This window comes from Vicugna pacos, chromosome 4 (genome assembly GCF_048564905.1).
Source record: "Vicugna pacos chromosome 4, VicPac4, whole genome shotgun sequence".
Taxonomy (NCBI): Eukaryota; Metazoa; Chordata; class Mammalia; order Artiodactyla; family Camelidae; genus Vicugna; species Vicugna pacos.
In genome coordinates, this window is record NC_132990.1 from 53237603 (window position 1) to 53256935 (window position 19333).

The 19333-nt window shown below is 43.2% G+C and overlaps 2 protein-coding genes across 3 annotated transcripts in view; both read right to left on the minus strand.

Annotated features, from left to right (window-relative positions):
- GRIN3A (glutamate ionotropic receptor NMDA type subunit 3A) overlaps positions 1-19333 on the minus strand; it is a 140404-nt gene that overhangs the window by 14203 nt on the left and 106868 nt on the right. The gene's annotated exons all lie outside the window — the stretch shown is intronic.
- Positions 7538-8528, minus strand: PPP3R2 (protein phosphatase 3 regulatory subunit B, beta). Its single transcript, XM_006220060.3, has one exon. The coding sequence runs from the start codon at positions 8455-8457 to the stop codon at positions 7945-7947; it is 513 nt and encodes a 170-aa protein (XP_006220122.3). The 5' UTR covers positions 8458-8528; the 3' UTR covers positions 7538-7944.

Here is a 19333-nt window from a genome sequence, read left to right on the forward strand (position 1 = left end):
CTGTAGATGAAGAACAAACTCGGGGGGGGGTGTTCCTTCTGGACTTTAACACCATCAAACTCTCAGAAAAACACTAAACAGACTGGTGGCGCCAAGATGAAGAAAAATGTAACTTACAGTGAATCGCGTTGCCTTTAAAAGGATGATGTCCCTCTCTTTTCTTGTGCTTAACGATATTTAATCTTATTTTCCTTTTATTACCCCAATAACAAATAGGCTGTATTCAGTTTATTTTATACATCTTTCTTTAAACTTCTGTTGTTTACAGCCACGTACTATGAGACTAACAGAATTAGTTGCCTTTTTTTAAAAATTGGGCATCTGTGTGCCAGATACTATACATGTGTATTATGATCTTACAATAGTTCTATGCGTTAAGTGTTAGTATCCCCATTTCACATTTGAGAAAACTGAGGCTCCTAGAGATTAACTACCCAAGATCATACAAGCTAATAAATGGGGAAGCCAGGCTGTGGATCCAGGAGTGTCTGATGCCAAAGCCTGCACTGCCTTCAAGTGAACACCATTCAGAGGTATCCCTTCCATCTGAACTCTGTCTACTCCCTGTAACAATTTGCAAACATTTTTATTCAAAATTCACCATCTGAATTGAAAATCCATCATAAGCTGCCTGTGGGCACCCATGAAATGTTTACGCTGTGTCTGAGACTAACTGATAAGAGGTACCGCTGTGGCTGTAGTTCAGCTGTCCTTCCCCCAGGACAGTGCTGCTTAAATGTGCGACGCATTAGATATGAGCATCTGCCCCACATTATCCAGCCAAAACTTTCTGTTTGATAAAGTGAAACTTGCTCAACTTGACATTTATCATTGGTCAGAGGAAGAGGAGGAGGAGAAGCAATGAATATTCAGTGTCAAATCCTTAGAATATATAATGATTGCAGCTGCAAGTGACATGGGTAGAAACATCGCATTCAGAAATGCAACCACAGCCCAGTCTCAGGTTGTCAAAAGCTATATAAATGAAAGCAAAGACATGCAAACGAACGTAAGTTTTTGATTTCCTTCATCCCACTGCTTCATGTGCAGCTTTGTTTGACAGTTCACAGCCACACACTTCTGGGATCCCTACAGCCAAGGAGAGAAGACTGTCCCAGGATTTATCTCCAGGCGAATCTCAGGTATCTGCGGCTTCACTTAGTCCTTCACAGGCTCACTCTAGCCCACCCCATCTCAGTTAACTCTTCAATCAATAAGCAATCATTCAAAAAATCACCTTGCTTGCTTATTTTGCTAAATGTTATTTATACTTGCATTTCTTTAACATTTTATTTTATTGCTTAGTTACATTAATATACATTCATTGCACTCTGGAGGGAAAGTGTACTCTGCATTATGCACACACGAACACCCACTCATGAAGCATTAAAGAACTGGCGTTTTAAATGCTTCATATTATGCAGAAATCATTGGTGGAATGTCATATATTACAATCCATGCATTATATATTAGACATTAGACACTAATAAGTGTCTGAAAGTGTTTTAGTGCTATTTAGGGAAACTGGTTGAGGTTTCTGGATGAGGTAGGAGTGCTTTATTGTTTTTCTCGTATAAGATAATGGAAAGGACTCATACCATCTGGAAATTTACTAGCCAACACATTTCTAGGAACAGATTAGATTTAAATAAAAGGAGATGACTGTACTATCAAAAGTTTTGAATGGTCTCTGTCTAGATCATCAGTGCTTCCAGTGACATGTAGAGGCCAAGACCACCAATTTTGTTGCTGCTTAAACTCCTTTGTATCTTGCTCAGATGTGAACCCTTCGAACATCTGACAGCTGGTTGGGTAACTGACTAGGTTCTGAAACTTCCAGTGAGAAATGCAGTTAAAATATTTCAGTCATTATTTGCCTTAGATGTTATGGGTTAAATCCTATGATCTAAGCCTCCCTAGCCCCAAGTCCACATCTATGACACAGCAACTACCCAATTTCTCTGGCCCCCTAAACGGTCTGTACTCATCACTTTCAATTCCTCTCCTCCCATTCTCTTTTGGACCCATTCCAATCAGGCTTTTAATCAAAGCCAACAATGCCTCCACCATCACCAAATCCAATGGTCAATTTTCAACTTATTCATGTATCAGCTTTGACACCACAGATTATTTCATCCTCTTTGATGTATTTTCTTCGCTGTTCAGGCAGGTGGATAGAAGATGGTGACCTGCACCTGCATGAGGCTCTCGATGTCCCAAGGACCACTTCCAGGGGAGAGGGTTTGCCTGGCTGGAGACAGTGGGGTAAGTAAGATTGCGCAGTGTGATCATTTGGGATTTCTAAAAAAATGATAACAACAATCATGAAAAGGGAGAAAGAAGATGTTCACTCAGAGAATCTAGAACTTTCTCATCATTGAAGACAGACTGAAAAATCACGTTAAACAAAAGAAACAAAAGAGGAGATGATTTGCAAAATCCAGGGAGACACCGCATGAGTGAAGTTATCAGTGCTCACACAATTGGGTAAGAAAAGAATCTAGATGGCCAGCGAAATCTGGGTCCGCAGGATGTTGCATCCAGCTCTCCCCATCTGGGGGCTGTGGCACCTCTGTCTGCTCTAACCTGCAATCTGCTTACTGCCCTCTCAACATGGCGCTGCCCAGGCTGCTGAGATGCACTCTTTCTGCTCCATGTGCTCCCAGATGCCCGCCCCTCCAGGTTTGGGCATCCATCTTTTAGCCATGGACCTGGTGCTTAAAGTGCAAGATTAGCTCCTCTGTGCAGTTTTATGAAGAGTCTTAACTTACTAATAAAACAATATGAAAAATATTTCTAAAAATTAAATTTGAGGTGATTATTTTACTTTTTGCTATATAAGCAATTACTATATTATCCTTTAACTATATAAACAATTACTTTCAATTCTTCATTTTCTCTTCTGAACTATGACCATATACATATATTATTTTCCAGAGTTATAAATTCTGTTATGTTAATATAACAATTACGTTTTTTTAAAAAAACTTACTATATTCTAAAAATTTATGGGTTTACATAGTCATTTTATTACTTTTAATGGCTTTATATTATCACCCATTATTTTACTGTGATTGACTTGACTACTCTGAAACTGTCAAGTGTTTAATTTTCTTTAACGTTGTTTAATTATATATATAACAAATACTGCTGTGATAAAAAATCTTTTGCGTATACCATTTAAAAAACAACTTTTGGTTCTTTCTTTTAGATATATTGCCATGGCTGGGCTTACCAGGTCAGATGATACAACTGTTTCTTGTGATGTGTGAAATGGTCCTCAAGGGTGTGAAAATCATTGCCAGTGATTTGCAAAAATGCCCCAATGCACAGGACTTTCATAGCCTCGCCACGCGTGTTTTACAACTAATCATTTTTTCCTGTGTTAGGTATTCCAACTTTTATTTATTAATTAGTGTGGTGGACTACTTTTTCTATGTTTTTCCTATCTCCCCATGTATGAATTATATATTTATATCCTTTGCCCACTTATGCATTTCAGAAAAGGTGAGGATTTTACTAAAAAGAGCTACTAACCCCTTTCCTACCACATGTTTTCTCCACTTTTAAGCTTTCCTGTTAGCTCTGTTTTGCTAGATTTTATTATACAGATGTTTGAAATTCTATATGGTGCTATTTGTTTTGATTATTGGACGCTCTTCTATTGTTTCAGTTAGAAAATAACAGTTGTTGGGATGTTTTATGACCAGTTGCTTTATTTTTGAAAAATAATGAACACTTCTGTTCACCTTGAGCTTTTTTACCAAAGACTGGAACATACCACTTTCTCTTTATTGAGACTTTTAATTTCAGCCCCATGCTGCAGAGGTACCTTAGCCAATAAAAGGCCACTCCCATCCTGGGGTGGCCAGCCTTCCTTTATGCCCATTTTGATCTTTACTTAAGTTCTTACTATTTTTTAAATTGACAACCTACAGACGCATACACATACACAAAACGTTGTGAGAACAAACATCATGTAAAACTAACAACAATTTATTTGTGGGTCAGGGTTAGCCTAAGAGCTCTGACTCTCAGCTCTCCTTTATCCACACAGCTTTTATTGCTGCTAGTGTCCCTCCAGTGTTATGGTTTTTCACTACGAATCAGCTAATAATGCTTTAGAGCTGACACATGGTTTGCTGCTGTTCACACAGTCACCAGGCACTGGGACAGCCACGGCAGCCAGTGCGAAAGGAGAGAGGTCCAGTTCTCATTCATTCTGGTGAATGGATTCCTTCATCATGCTGCCACTTTGTCTTAAAAACCGTCCAAGCCTCTCCCTTCTTAAGGCAGGCAAAACAGACAAAGCACAGTAGACAGACTCAGGACCCACTTTAAATCCTAACAGAGAGACTCAATAGCATGTGAAGAATGGAATTTGTAATTAAAAAAAAATTCCTGAAGGTTTTTCCTTGGGAATTCCTCTAAAGCATGATAGAATTAGAGAATGAACCAACTGTGCTAAGGCCATATTTTTTCCTATGTTTAAAAAAAAAAAACCCCAAACAGTGTCTAGTGCTTTGGGGCATGCAACATATGGCAGAGAGCAGACACAATCTATTAATACAGGATTCATAACAACATATTGTTATTGATGTCTATAGCCTCAAAGCATATTGGTTGCTGTTGTCAGTTTAATCTAAATACTGTCACTTGTTTTTCAAGATGAGATGAAAGTGAAAGATGATCTAAGACTGCCTGGCCTAATGTTTGGTTTACTTTTTGCAGTGCATAGAACCCAAGAGGTAGGAGCTGCCTGCTCCTTGAGAAGCAATTCACCTCTTTTGTAAAAATTGAGGCTTGGTTTGATTACATCAATAATATTATCAGAAAAAAAAACTGAGGCAATTAAATATAAGAACCATAAAAATAGAAAGCAATGCAGTGAGGTGGAAAAAGCTCAGTATTTGGGGTCAGAAAGCCTGGTCAAGTCCCTGCTTTGCCACTTACCAGCTGGGATACCTTGGAGAAGATTCTAGATCTCTCTACAGCATCATCTGTGAAACTGAGGTGATGGCACCCACCTCACAGTCTGGTTATGATGATTAAATGATACAGCAAATGTAACAGGACCTGGAATAGCTGTTCAATAAGCCTTAACTGCTACTATCACCCCAGGAGCTGTACAGAACTAGACCTGTTGGCAACTGGCAACCGAAAAGAGAAAAAAGCAAAGCATTCTAACTTGGAAGTGAATGTGATCTTTCTTCCAAAACATCCATACAGTCAGATCTTTCTGGTTGCTGAAGCTAAAAACAGCCTCATAGTTCAAGGTCACTGCCACAAAGCCTTGGGTAGCTATGTTAGGTAGACTAGTCAAGCAATTAGCTTGTAGATTCCAGCCGTTCCAGAAGCTGAAGTATTTTTCCTATTCCTGTTAAATTTGAATATGCAGTCCAACATATTTCAAAACCTCTGTCATAATTTTAAGATTTCCTTCCTTTAATGCACACGTTGCAGAGTATATAAACACTGTCTCTTTGTGAAGCCCTCTTGGCTGGCATTACATATGCTCCCTTTTCTCATGCAAGGTTTCCTCCACAAAGCCAATACCTTGGACTAGAGCAAGAGTCTTTTAAACTTTCTCCAGTTGAGAAGTCTGTTGTCCCCTCTGCAAATGAGAGGATGGGGAGGACCCTGACCTTGCTTCTGTTCTGAATTAGGATCACACAAGCAGTCTGTTAATTTTAGAGCAGATGTGGCTAAGAACTAAGTAAGGGTTCAAAAGGAACCAACAGGCCTCCTGTCTCCCTTATATATTCACCTAATGAAACAGAAGGAAGAGGGGAAGGGAAGGACCTTAGTAGAGTGAACATGTTTGCTCTAGAACTTACACGTTTTATCTTTTTGAATCCTCAAGATAACCGCAGGATGGATCCTCATTTTAATAAGGAGAAATGACACAGAGAGGTTAAGTAACTTGCTCATGCTCACACAGATAATATCACAGACTGTGATAAAAACCCAGCTATAACTGAATCGAAATCCAGGTGTATCTGAATCTCTGAACTGCTACCCTCAAATGGGGTATACCTCTTGTTGCTACAGGGTTGGGAGCATTTACATTAATCCATTTTTTTTTTAGGACTCCACAGGAAATAAAGGGGCAGGGCTACCTATTCTTTGTGGTTCATAAGTAATTTATCAAATAAAAAGTATGGCAGAGTGCCGTGGTAGATGGGTGCTCTGACTGTAATTAAATTTGTGAATTTACTTGTCCTACTTTTTTTTTGAGAGGGGTAGAGGCAAGATTAGCTACCAGCCTCTTCAAAATATAAGGATAATAAATCTTGAAACGAATCTTACTTGTCCTGAGAAGAATCACCTGGGTTTCGTCCTTCGGCTAAGTACATGTAGGGAGGGCACGTCTTGTCCTGGTATTCTGAAAGCCTCAAGCACCTTCTGCTGGGACTGACCCACTGTGAGAAACAGGCCTGGTGGGAAGTGGCAGACGTTGGGACCAGTCCTGTCCCAGCTCCGCTGAGGGAAGCCTGTTCTCTGGGAACTGACAGTAGTAAGTGGGACCTCAAAGAACTGGTAACATCTAGGGTGCAGGCATCAGTGTAATTACTGGTACACTGGCTCTCCAAAACAAACAAAAACCAAAACAACTCTCAGTTTTTGCTTTTTTCCATGATGTACTACTCCCACCACTGCTGATTTCAAGCTATCGACATGACGTCGCTCAATGTGGAGCTGGGGAGGGATGTGCATGCTTTGGCTCTCACCCAGTGTGAACAGGCTCCAGCATACACCTTGGCTGCAGGTTTTTTTAGGGTGTGAGGGACTCTGGGATGACTGTTACATTAGGGAAAAGGCTTCCCAGGATGAGAAAGCTCTCAGCTGCCCTGCCAGGTCCAGGTCTGACTTTCAAAACTAAGCTTTGCCAGTGAAGACAGCATCCACCTTTGCTGTACAGAGGTGCCTGTCCATCTCTGCACCTCTTGAGTACCAGGAGCAACAGCACTTCAGCATCCAGGGGAGACTCCACTGCAGCTGGAATCTTCACCGCCTCTGCCTATTGGAAAGATGATTCTGAATCTGTCCCATTCTGTCCAACTGGAGTGGGGCTGAGTATTGGAGGCGAGAGAACTTTCCTGGAAGTTCTCTGCTCTGTTTGAGTGGAAGCCCCCTTAACGAAATTTAATACTGGAGTGGGCAGCCCATTCTGAAAATGCACCTCCACTGAGACTGAGGGTTAGGTTGGGCATTTAGTCCCCGGCTTTGTATTTCTTACAAGAGCCCTGAGTTTCTGTCCTGAACATTTTCTGTTCAGGAGCTGGAGCAATGAAACAGGAGGAGCCCGACAGGATTCCTAACCCCCAAGACATGCTCAGAGATTTCTGGATGCACCAGGGGGATTGGGCTTTGGCTTTAGAAAAGGAAAGATGGGTGTTTGTTGCCTAGAGAGAGGTGATTAAAAGATGCTCAGCCAAGAGAAATATAGTCATCCCTGTTGCTACAATTAGCAGTTAACAACCTGTCAAAAGACACCTGAACACCACAAGTAAATGAAAACAGTTCACCCAACACCTGATTTGAATTGTACAATTTTTTCCATATATAAAGATATGAGAAGTAAAGGAAAAGATGTACATTTTCTTATTTTTGAACTTTAAAAGTTCTTAACTCTTTATAGTTTAGTCTCTGAATCAAAACAAAGACAAAGATGTTCATAAAATTCATTTCCGTTTCTTTCCCCCACACCTCCTTCACCATGTTCTCCCCTAGTCAGGACTCAGGGTGATACCATTACCCTGAATCACTGACAGCGGAAGAATTAGTAACACTGACTTAGTCGAGGTTGGTGTTAGAAAATGTTGCTTCACAAGAAGAAATACTTCCCAGTAGGTCAGAGAGACAGCTGCTGGGCCTCTTGAGCTGATCTTTGAAGAGACAGAGAAGAAAGAAAAAGTTGTTGGGTGGAGCTCTTAGGAAAGCTCAAAAAATTGCCACCAACTTCTTGTGGACTTCCAGGCTTCCGACCACAGCACTGAATTCCTGGAAGGATATTTTGCCGTCGCCGTCCTTGTCCGTGGTGATGATGGTTTTGTCCACGAGCTGCTGCAACTGCCAGTCTTCCAGGTTGTCCCCCACCATCATCTTCAGCACCTGGAAGAGCTCCCCGTTGGAAATGTAGCCGTCTTTGTCCATGTCGTAGATGTTGAAAGCAAACCTCAGCTTCTGCTCCTCGTCTCCCCTGACACTGAACTGGGAGGTCCCCAGGATGAATTCCTTGAAGTCCACCTCTCCGTTGCCGTCAGTGTCGAAGATGTCGATCACTCGCTGCACCAACGGGTTCTCCTGTAGCTCGGGCAGGGACATGAACTCCTCCACGCTCAGGGTGCCCGACTTGTCCAAGTCCAGCTTCTTAAACCGCTTGCTCAGCTGTCTAATTTCATCTTGGTCAAAGTGGGAGCACATCTCCACCGGGTAACTGGTCTCATTTCCCATCGTGGAGCCAGCTTACAGGGTGGGAGGAGGGAGCAGGGACGGTGGGCGCGCGCGGGGCTGGAAAAGGGACCGTTGTGCTGCCTGGAGGGGCCGGGGGCCGGGTGGGGCGGGCTCGCGGGACCCCCACGACCAGTCGAGAAAATAGGCGGCTCTGGGAGGTGGCGCGGGAGTCGTGGGACGGGTGAAGAGATGCGAGAGGAGGGGCGGGAGAGGGGAGCTGAGAGGGGGGGAGACCGGAAGACAGGGAGGAGAGAGGGGAGCTGGGGAGGTGCTGGAAAGAAGCTAAGAAAGGGGATACCCCCTTTCTTCCTTCCCTCAGCACTTTAACCCTTATCTCTCTTACTATTATTTTATCTTCTCACATCCTCGCTTTTTTCCTTTTTGTGTTGAAAAGGAAACTCCAAGGGGGCGGGGCCGCAACCGCATTCCTCACCACAGTATCCCCAGCACAGTGTCTGACAGGAGTCTGTGCTTAACATACGCGGAATCACTGCATGAACTGCACTCAAGGACTCTTGATGCTCATTTGCAGGCCTTGTGCCAGGTAATGGGATTTTCTGTGGTGAACAAGACACAGTCCCTTGCAGATGACTGGATAAAGAAGCCATGATACACACACACACACACACACACAAAATGAGTACTACTCAGCCATAAAAAAGAATAAAATAATGCCATTTGCAGCAATATGGATGGACCTGGAGATTGTCATTCTAAGTGAAGTAAGCCAGAAAGAAAGAAAAATATCATATGATTTCAGTCATATGTGGAATTGAAAAAAAAAAGACAAATGAACTTATTTACAAAATAGAAACAGATTCACAAACATAGAAAACAAACTTACTGTCACCAGGGAGGAAAGGGGTGGGAAAGGATAAATTGGGAGACTGAGATTTGTAGATACTATTATATATAAAACAGATAAACAACGAGGTCCTACTGTATAACACAGGGAACTATGCTCAGTATCTTGTAGTAGCCTATAATGAAAAGGAATATGAAAATGAACATATGTGTTCATACGTATGACTGAAACGTTATGCTGTATACCAGAAATTGACACATTGTAAGCTGACTATACTTCAATAAAAAAAAAGAACAAAAACAAAACAAAACAAGGCAAAACAAACAAAGACAGTCCGTTGAGAAATCTAGTTTAGTAAGCGGTCTGGCTTTAAGGATGTAGCACTATTTGCTCTGTCTCTTTATCATGTATATTCAAAAGGATCAAGAGTAATATGCTTGATTTTCTTTTGTAGTTCTGGGATGGCGTTTAATATGAGCTTTGGATTATATCGTTTTCAGTCATAATGTTTCTGTTTAACGACTGTGAAATCTTGGACAGAGTTACTTATCTGAGTCATCGTCTGAGTATCTGTAAAACAAGGATATGACTGCTAACTTACAGCATCATTTTTAGGATTAAATGAGATAGAATGCATAAAGTATTAGACTCAGTGCCTAGGACATAGGCCCAGATATGGTAGATGTTATAATTATTGCCTAATGGAGGCTTGCCTAGAAAATTCTAATAGACTGTTTGCATATATAGACATTCAGATATACTCAACTATTCATTTGTTTTCTGCACAAATATATACTGAGCATCTACAGTATGAGAAGCATACAATAGTGACCTAAGGCTGTCTCTGTCCTCGTGGACTTTGCCATTTGCAGGGAAGATGCACGTTCACTAAACTAACATGCCCCAAAACGTGCAGGTGAACCTGTGCTGAGTGTTATGGATCAGAAGTAACACAACAGGAATCTGATCTAGTCAGAAAGATGAACAAAACCTCTCTTGAGGAAGTGATGATTGAGCTGAAAGAAATCTCAAGGAGAAGCTACTGGATGTTTTGGGCAGGGATGAGTGGTCCAAGAAGAAAGAAGTCCATGTGCAGAGGGACTGGGGCAGAAGGAATATATCAAGTGGGACAAACTTAAGGGTCAGTGTGGACAAAACAGGGAGGTCAAGGGAGAGCATGGTATTAATTGAAGTGAAGAGCTGGTCTCTCCATGCCTTAGACACTGAAGAAAGGGCAACATGTATCAATCATTCCTGTAGAGGGCATCATTTATCCAACTGTTTTGACATAGGAAGCACTGAGGGCATCCAGAGATAGTCCCTACTCAGAGAGCTTACCGACTGCTGAGTGAACTGAGGCATTAGAGAGTTGTGATTAATTTTAGCATAAGATGGAAAATGAAAGATGTCATCAGAGAAGGAAGGACAAAGAGCTGTAAGAATTCGGAGAACTGAGAAATTGCTGAGAACTTCCTAGAATTCTTGCTGGGAACACATGAAGGAGGACTACCTGCTCTCCTCCAAGAAGTAGTGTCCTATCCTGATGAAGATGAGCAGGACCAGTACTATAATCATAGACGTGGGAAAGGGAGTGGGCGGAGATACCAGCAGCTGGTTTAATGCAGCTGAGGTACATGAGCAAAAGTATCCGAAGGTGAGCTGAAGAAAACCAGACCAAGGAGAATTCTGAACGTTTGGTTAAGACATTTGGTTTCTAGAGAAAGCCCAGAAGAGTGACCTAATCAGAATGATCTAAAAAGATCAACCTGGCATTGTGAAACATGAACTGAGCAGGGGAAGAGGCTGGCAGTTGGTAGCGGCTAGCAAAGAATGATGACTACGCATGTTTGTCTGGAATATGAGAGTCTGAGCTAGGCGGAGAGTCCCTAGACATTGAAGATGAGGTGTTTTGGTTTGCTGAGCTGCCATAACAAAGTACCACAAACAGGGTGGTGTTTAAACAGAAATTTATCATCTCCCAGTTTTGGAGTCTAGAAATTTGAAATCAGGATGTCGGTAGGGCCATGTTCCCTCTGAAACCTGCAGAGGAATCCTTCCTTGCTTATTCCTAGCTTCTGCTCATTTGCCAGCAACCTTCTATGTTCCTTGGCCTGCCGTTGCATAAATCCACCCTCTACCTTCGCGGTCACGTGGTGTTTCCCTGTGTCTCTGTCTTTGCGTGCTAGTTGTCTTCATATAGTGACACCAGTCATGTTGGACCCCCTCTACGACAGCATGACTGCATCTCAGCTTAACTAATCCCATCTGAAATGACCCTAATTCCACACCAGGCCGTATTCTAAGGTACCAGGGGGATTAGTTCCTTAGGACTTCAACCTGTTTAGGCCTGAAGTCTCCTTGGACAGAAGGATAGAGGGAGGAGGCAAAGATGAGACTCCAGCCCTGGCTTTCCTGGCTGACCAGCCCTGGCTTGGATGTTGTAGGAAATCATCCCTTCTGTGTGATGAGATGGGCACCCTGCCAGGGCTCCAGGGCTCCCCCATCCCCGCCCCCGACGATGCTGGCTTCCTATCATGTGCTGCACCAAATCCTACAGACTCATGGGAACAACTGTCTTCAGAGGAAATGTCTGGGCAATTGCTCACATTGTTAGACTTGGTTAACACCATCTGTGAGAAATTAAAAAGATGGCTTTCTGGTATTTTGTGACACTGCACATCATAGCCACTAGATGGCAATGTTTATATGTTTCCACGCTTTGTCTTTTTCCAAGCCAGAATCTTCAGAGCCTGGAGGTACTACTTAGCACTGGAAACAATTAGGAAGGAGTCCCGTTTCGTATGATTTCCCCACAGATTTCAGGGTATGGAAATCTGAAAAAGTGGGAGGAAGACTGTCTCTTACAATAGTCTTAATCATTTTGAGCACTGTTTACACCTTTTAGTTGCACAGCAAATAATGTTCATAAATATTCATGAGTTCACTGAATTCCACCAGGGGAAAAGCAAGGACTATTAACAGTACATGGTCCGGGGTATAACTAATGCCCAAGCATCTCCCGTATATAAAGGAGGAGCCCCTTATTCCAGGAGATCTGTTTATTTGGTCATTAGCAAGGGTGAAGGGGGGCAATTGCTGGAATTAATTTTCACTATCAGAATTTAAAGTTCTGTCATTTATAGTAACCAAAGAGCAACAGAGAAGCAGCCCTAGTTTTGTGACTGATACGGGGTAAGGAGAAAACAAGATTAGAGAACTGCAGGTCTCTAACCTGTCCACCCAGCACCCCGACTTTGAAATATCATTGACCATATTTAAAGAAAATAGTTACTGTTTCTTTAAGTGCAGGCTAATGGTTTCTATAAGCCACTTCCATATTTTCCTACTCAAACCTAGGAGCTGAGTTGGAAAAAAGGAATAACATGATACTGTAAAAGCTGATTAATCCAGCACATTGCAAAATAGAAAATTCCAGAATCATGTATTTTTCAAGTAGTTCCCAAGAAAGCCTTCCATTCTATAACATGTAAGTAATAAATAAAAGGATGTTTATGTTGGAATAATAAGATGCTTCTGCTTCTTTTGGAGATGGGTCCAGAAATAATTTCTGTAACTTCTTGCATGTGTTTATTATTTACCAAATATTTTTTCTTCTGTGTGCATAGCTCTATACTCTGGGAAGGGGAAGGAACATTTGTTAAGCCAGGTGTTCTCCATAAACTACCTCAATGAATATATTTTACTGCTTACGAGCACACTCTTATTACCCCCAGTTTGGGGGTGAGGATGTGAAGTTTTAGAAGTTTCACGGCTTGCATAGATGCAGCGATGGAACTGGGAGCCAAACCCTGGTTATGTCCACTTCCAGAGCTGAAATTCTGTTTTTCCAGACTGCCTTCCACACAGAGACTAGAAAGGATGTGGTCACCTTCACAGAGGTACCAGGGGGCTACAAGGCAGAACACAGGAACAAAAGCCTATAATTTACTCCCAGGTCTGGGCTGTGGCTGCATAACAAGTGGGCCAGGGAGGGTGGCCACCTCTAATTCTATAATCCCTGAGGAGGGCACCCCTAAAAGTGCATGGAGTCCTGTCGGTCCAGCATGGTTGGGTGTGGTGTCTCTGGAGGGTGGGGCCAAACTGCTTTGCTTATAATTTCATGCCTCAGTATCTTGCTCATGCTGTGACCGGAGGGCTCGTCCCTCCACAGGGGGTTCCCTCCTCCAGAAACCCTTCTCTGATTCCCTCTTGTTCTTCCATGAGTGAACCATGGGCTTGCCCGTGTTACCATTCCACCTTGCACCTTCTCTTGCTGCTGTCCCTGTGGGGCGTGGTCTAGGGGTCCACGATGAGCTTCCTGTGAGCTCTGTATTCATCTCTGCATCGGCTGTACTTGGTGTGGGGCTGGCACACAGGGGCTCAATATATGTTTGCTGACGGATAAATGAATGAATGGATGGATGGATGGATGGATGAATCTATTCTGGTAGTGGAGTAAAAGAAGGTGATGCCTTTCTGAGCCTGGCCTCCCTTTCCTCATGCACAGTTCCACGCCACATCATAAAAGGACACATGTACAGCTTTGTGTTTCTTCAGGTTTCCAGAAAGCGCTACCTGGATAGGTTCCACTTGACCTTATGCGTGGCTTAAATATTAAACTTAATTACCTAGGCTATTCCAAGGGAAGCACTCAACTGTCAAGGTGGTTCCTGACTTAACACAGGTTTTCAATTTAAAGCAATCTACAGTCATTAACTCTCCTTGCCTCCCCATAACTTTCATCAGGTTGAATAGCAGACGGGGACATTTTAAATTGAAAAAGGAAGGAACAGGGATGAGAGAGGGGCAGGAGGCTATTGAGAGGTGACCTAGTTGTCAAGAGCAGAAAAGACTGCATTAAAACCCACCCGTCCCCCACCCACATACCATTCCATTTGGGTCTTTAAAGATAAACAGCAGAGAAAACTGACAGGCTTCTTGACGTGGCTTGTGTGATCTATTTGGCTTTCAGTGTATGGTTAACTACCTCATTCTTCCTCCCCACAAAAAATTAACAGGGGGAAGGATGGATCTGCCATGAGAAAGCTCCATCTTCTCAGTGAACAAATATCGATAGGTTTCACACTAGATGTACGTTTCAGTGGTCAGGGGCAGTGGTCAGGGGCAGTGGTCAGGAATGGAGAGCCCACATTGGAGGCCAGTCAGTTCACCAGTCTCCTCTGTGTCCCAGGGTCCAGGTCTTAAGATAGTTAGATCAGGATCCCTCTAAATGCACCTGCTTGAGAACCACAGCATTCTCTAAGCCAGGCATGCTGCACAGTTCAGTCTGAAGGGCAGGAAACAGGTTTATCAGAACTTAGTGATTTGCTGAAGGTCACTCGGTTCATGGCAGAGTCAGGACGAATATGATAACGACCATCCTCTCAGCACCAACCACACGTCAGACACTAATGCACATTCTCTCTGTTCCTTACACCAGGCCCAATCGTCAAATATCGTCCTCTCCATTGTGCCGAGGAGGAAACTTAGAGAGGTTAACGACCTCGGGTTCCTGCCTTTTACAAGTGCATATTTTGACACCGTGGTTACTTTTACATTTGCACCTCTACAGTGCTAAAGACAAACCATTTAAACTTCAACTTAAAAAATTTACCTAATAGTGAGCTTCACAAACATCTTCACTCCATCCCTGCCCTGTGGCCCCATCCCTTACTGGATGATGTTCAGGAATGGGGATGCCAAGGATGGATAAGATCAAGAGTGAATTAAAAGTCACGTTGGGGTTAGTCATGGGGTGAGGTTAAGGACTGAGCAAATTCAGGGGCAGGGTGAGGGTCAAGTTGAAGGTGAGGTCATGGATGGATGAAATGGGGCAATTTCCTAATGTGTACTTTCCTTAATAATTAAAAAACACGGAAAAGCATAATGGTTTATTTTTACACTGTTCCCAAATTTACTTCTCCTCTTCCCTACCCCATGTAAGTGAGGTCTCTGGATTCCTGAGATAGCACTCCCTTCACTGCAATGTTAGACCTCTTGCTTAGTGCATATTTGTTTTCCGAAGCCCTCAGTAACAACACAAGGAGACCCATGGGTTCAGAGGCAGAAAACCTTGCAGGAAATGGATTCAGCTGAGGCTCAGAAAGATTCAGTAATTTTCCTGAGGACATAAAGCTGTCTCCTTACAGTAAGGGTAGAACAAGGGTGGTCTGACTCTCGAGACCAAGGTCATTCCAGTGACTTGGTTGTCCTTCTCTCTCCCTCCTGATCAGTGTAGGGCATGATCTCCCTGCAGGCTGGACCTCTGCCTGCAGGTGCAGACACTGCACATTCTAGATGGTCAGGCTGCAGGCACTCTCCCTTGGCTGGCCCTATCCCCACATTCACCTTCCATGAGGGGCTGTGCTGGACATTCCTTTGACCTTCCAGGTCCACTCCCCACCTCTCCCCATCCCACTTTGTGCCCTGGGGAGGTCCCCTATGCACCACACTGACAGGCTTCCTTGACCTAAGGCAGTGGCTGAAGATGGGAGGGCAGCAGGAGACTAAGGTCAGGTATTTACTTCTGGGTTTCTCTTTGCCAGGTCACAACCAAAGGCTACGGGTCTTGTTCGAGTGCTGTCTCCTGTGCCTCCTTGGGTCCTAGGGGTGCATCTATACTTTTTTCCTTTGAGCTAAGGGGTGGTAATTGCTCCCTCCCCTTACCTGACTCGGGAGACTGCACTGTTTCTGTTGGTTTCCTTAACCCATACCCCTGCAAATAGTTTCTTGAAAGCTCTCCCCAGACTGTCTGAGTGTGCTATCCATTCCCAGCCCAAACTGCTTCCTCTTCCTTTTTTACTATTCCCAGGTGGTTAACACATGCACTATTCAACCCATTATTTAAAGGAGACTTTCAAAAAGAGGTACCATTATATATCTTAATAATTCCTTGAGGAATTGGGGGAGTTTGCTAAGCTGTGATCGGCTGCCTTCCTCTCCCCGGCTTGCAAATAACAGATTTCACAAAACTGTTGTCCTGGAACTAGTCAGTGATTCAAAAAAAAAATTACAGTTTCTTGCTGAGTCAAAGGAAACTGAAGGAAATTTAAAGCTTGCCATAGGTTTCCCCCATGAAATGGACCAACAATGAGCCTCCTGTGGGCAGAGGCACAGTTGTGCTAGGAGGATGGTGAAGAAGCACCTGAGGTCAACGTAAAATTCCTCTCTGAAAGCTGCAGGAGTCTGGTCTGCAGAATTGGGCCTGAAATTTCCTAGGTGACTCTAGGGAGCAGATAAAGCCCTAGAACTGAAAAAAAAAATGAGTTTATCCTCCAGAGGGGCTGCAGCCAGACAGCTCTGGGCTTGCCAAGAGATGGGAGGTGAATAGATCAGTGTTCTCACAGAGGACTAAATATTAATGTCCAACTATGAGAAATAGGTAGAAAAAAGCATCTTTCATGTCATGTTACCAGGTGCCTGGATATCATTCATTAGCCAAATGAGATTTTTTTTTGGAGTGAAAGGGTGTTTAATTACTTTGTGGCAGCATACATAGACTAGGACTGTACCTGGAAATGGGCTTCCTCAAGAGCACCTGTCGGGAGACGCAGCCTCCAGAGCATACCTGTTTCTTCTGTACTGTGCTCTGTACCCGCCCCCGCCCCACCCCCAGGGCGGGGAATGAAGGAGGAGAGATATGTTCATTAAACTGCCATTTCATTAACTCCTCACAAGAAGCCACTGAACAGATGAAGAAGCCGAGACTGAGGCGGGTTAGTGATTTTCCCAAGGCAAGTGGATGGGAGAGGCAGGCTTCAAATACTGCTTGTCTGATTTCAAATCCAGTCCCAGTTTCTCTACACGAACAGCCCAGCCGTACAAATGTCAAATGTATGACATTTGAGGCAAAAGGGATGGCAAGCAAAGCACTGACAAGCATGCTTCCTTCTTCTGACCTTTCCTGGGAGAAAGTTAAACAAACAAAAACCACCACCACCGCCACCCAAAAGCATTAGATGGAGACTCACGGATCAAGTGAAGGGAAGTTGGGCAGGCGGAGGGACTTCACGGAGGAGACCAAGCTTAGCCAAGTTTCATTTAAGACTAGTTTCATTTAATTACATCATACCTTTGGGTTCTGTGAGGGTGACGTCCTGCAATTCTGTCTTAGGTTGTTCAAGACAAAAGTGTTAGTCAGCGCACAAGGATGTGCACCACTGTCTAAATGCACACAGGTGAGCATCACTGTAAAGCAGTTTGTTATTGCACAGACCAGACTGCACTGTGGTGCAGACCACCATCCCTGAGAAACAACAGCTCCACGTGTGTTCACGACATCCCCCAAGGCCGGGGGTGGCGTCTTATCTCTACACATACAAATGCTATCAAATCTTCCTACATTTTTGTCTCTGAAGTTCCGATTCAGGGTACACCTCTCTTCCATTCTCATTCCCACCTCTCTCATGCTTCCAAATTTAGCCGACCTAGAAAGTGGGTCCGGGATTGTTTTAACAATCATAATGTAATGTTGATATCACCCTCTTATCCAACTGCTTCCAGCTCACTACATGCAGAATTTCCCAAACGCCTCTCCTCTAAATATGGCCCATTAAAAAGCACGCTTGAAAAAAAATGTGGAGTATTTTGCATGCATCATCTGAGCAGTTTATGGCTTTTGCTGAGTATCTGCTTGTTTTTCAAAATCTGTCTTCTTTTTTACCCACACTTAATTTGGTTTTGTTTGAAATTCCTGATAAATCCATACAGCCCTGGAACAGTTATGTTGAAACCTCAACATCTTTAAGAATGTAAGTGACCTTGTGGTTATCAAATTTGGTTATCATACCTGACTTCATCTTCATCACAGTCCTACAGAGTAGATGTTATCATGCCCAATTTGCAGGCGCTGAGGCTCAGAATGGCCAAGTAACACGTTTTCTATCACATGGGCTGGGGGGTTCAAACAAGAACTGTCTCCAACACAGGGAGAGGAAGTATTAACGCTATATACTATAATAGTATTATTTACTATTTACTGTGCCAGGTTTTTTTTTTTTTGGCTAGGTCTTTCCAGAACAAAATGGTAAGGGAGTTTTTATCATATCCATTCATGGATGAAGAAACTCAGACTTAAGAGCAGTTAAGTCATTCAGTTGTCAATTAGTCGAGCCAGGATGCCAGTGCCAAAATGTACGGCTTCACATTTATCGCGCTGTGTGTTAGATATTTCACACTTGAATAAATTTATTTTTGTTAGTGGTTGTTAGTCTCCAAAGGTATGTTCCTCTCTACGTACCTAGGTGGAGTTAGTTCTGAGTCTGAAGAGCCCTGCACCCTCACACTCGCTCTTGGGAGCCAGACGGTCCCTCCAGCTGATGTCTTGGTTTGATGGTCTTCTGAAATGGCACAGGCTACAGGTGTGCTTGTGATGTGGAAGGTGCAAATCGTTCCGTATTGCTGGCTTTGGTGACATGAGTGGGAGGCTGATTTCGTCTTGTGTAATGTCTTACTGTCAACTTTGAATCACTTGGAGATTTTGGCTTGAGTTAACTATGGTCACAACGAATGGTAGGAAATGTCAAACAATTATTGTTTTGCACAATTTAAGCAATTGGGTGGTTTACTTTCTTGGCTGAACTAATTCAGCTCACTAGTGTAAGCTCAATTTTATTTTATTTTTTAGGAAAAGCCATGGAAATATCTTCAAATACAGATAAAAATGCTTGCCTTACAGGGTTGTACTGAGAACCAATGAGTTAATGTCCATAATACAGTTTTTGTCACATGGTAAGAAACAGCATGCTACCTCCCTAATTCCTCATTTTCCTCTCTGCTTCCTTTAAATCTTGGCTCAGTGACCATCTTCTCAATGAGATATAAGATGAGATTATAAAGGAAGATATGATTCAGATCGCATCAGGGACTAGGGGAAGGTTCTGTAGATGGGAGATTTCAGCTGAGAGTTTCTAATGAGAAGGCATTAACTGGGTAAACGTCCAGGGAAAGAGGATCTGGGAAGGGGAATGCAACAGCATGTGCTCAAGGCAGGAGAGCCACTGGTGTATCTCCATCTGAAATGCCCATTGTCGTGGGGTGTAAGGAGCCAGGACGAAAGTGACACGAGATGAA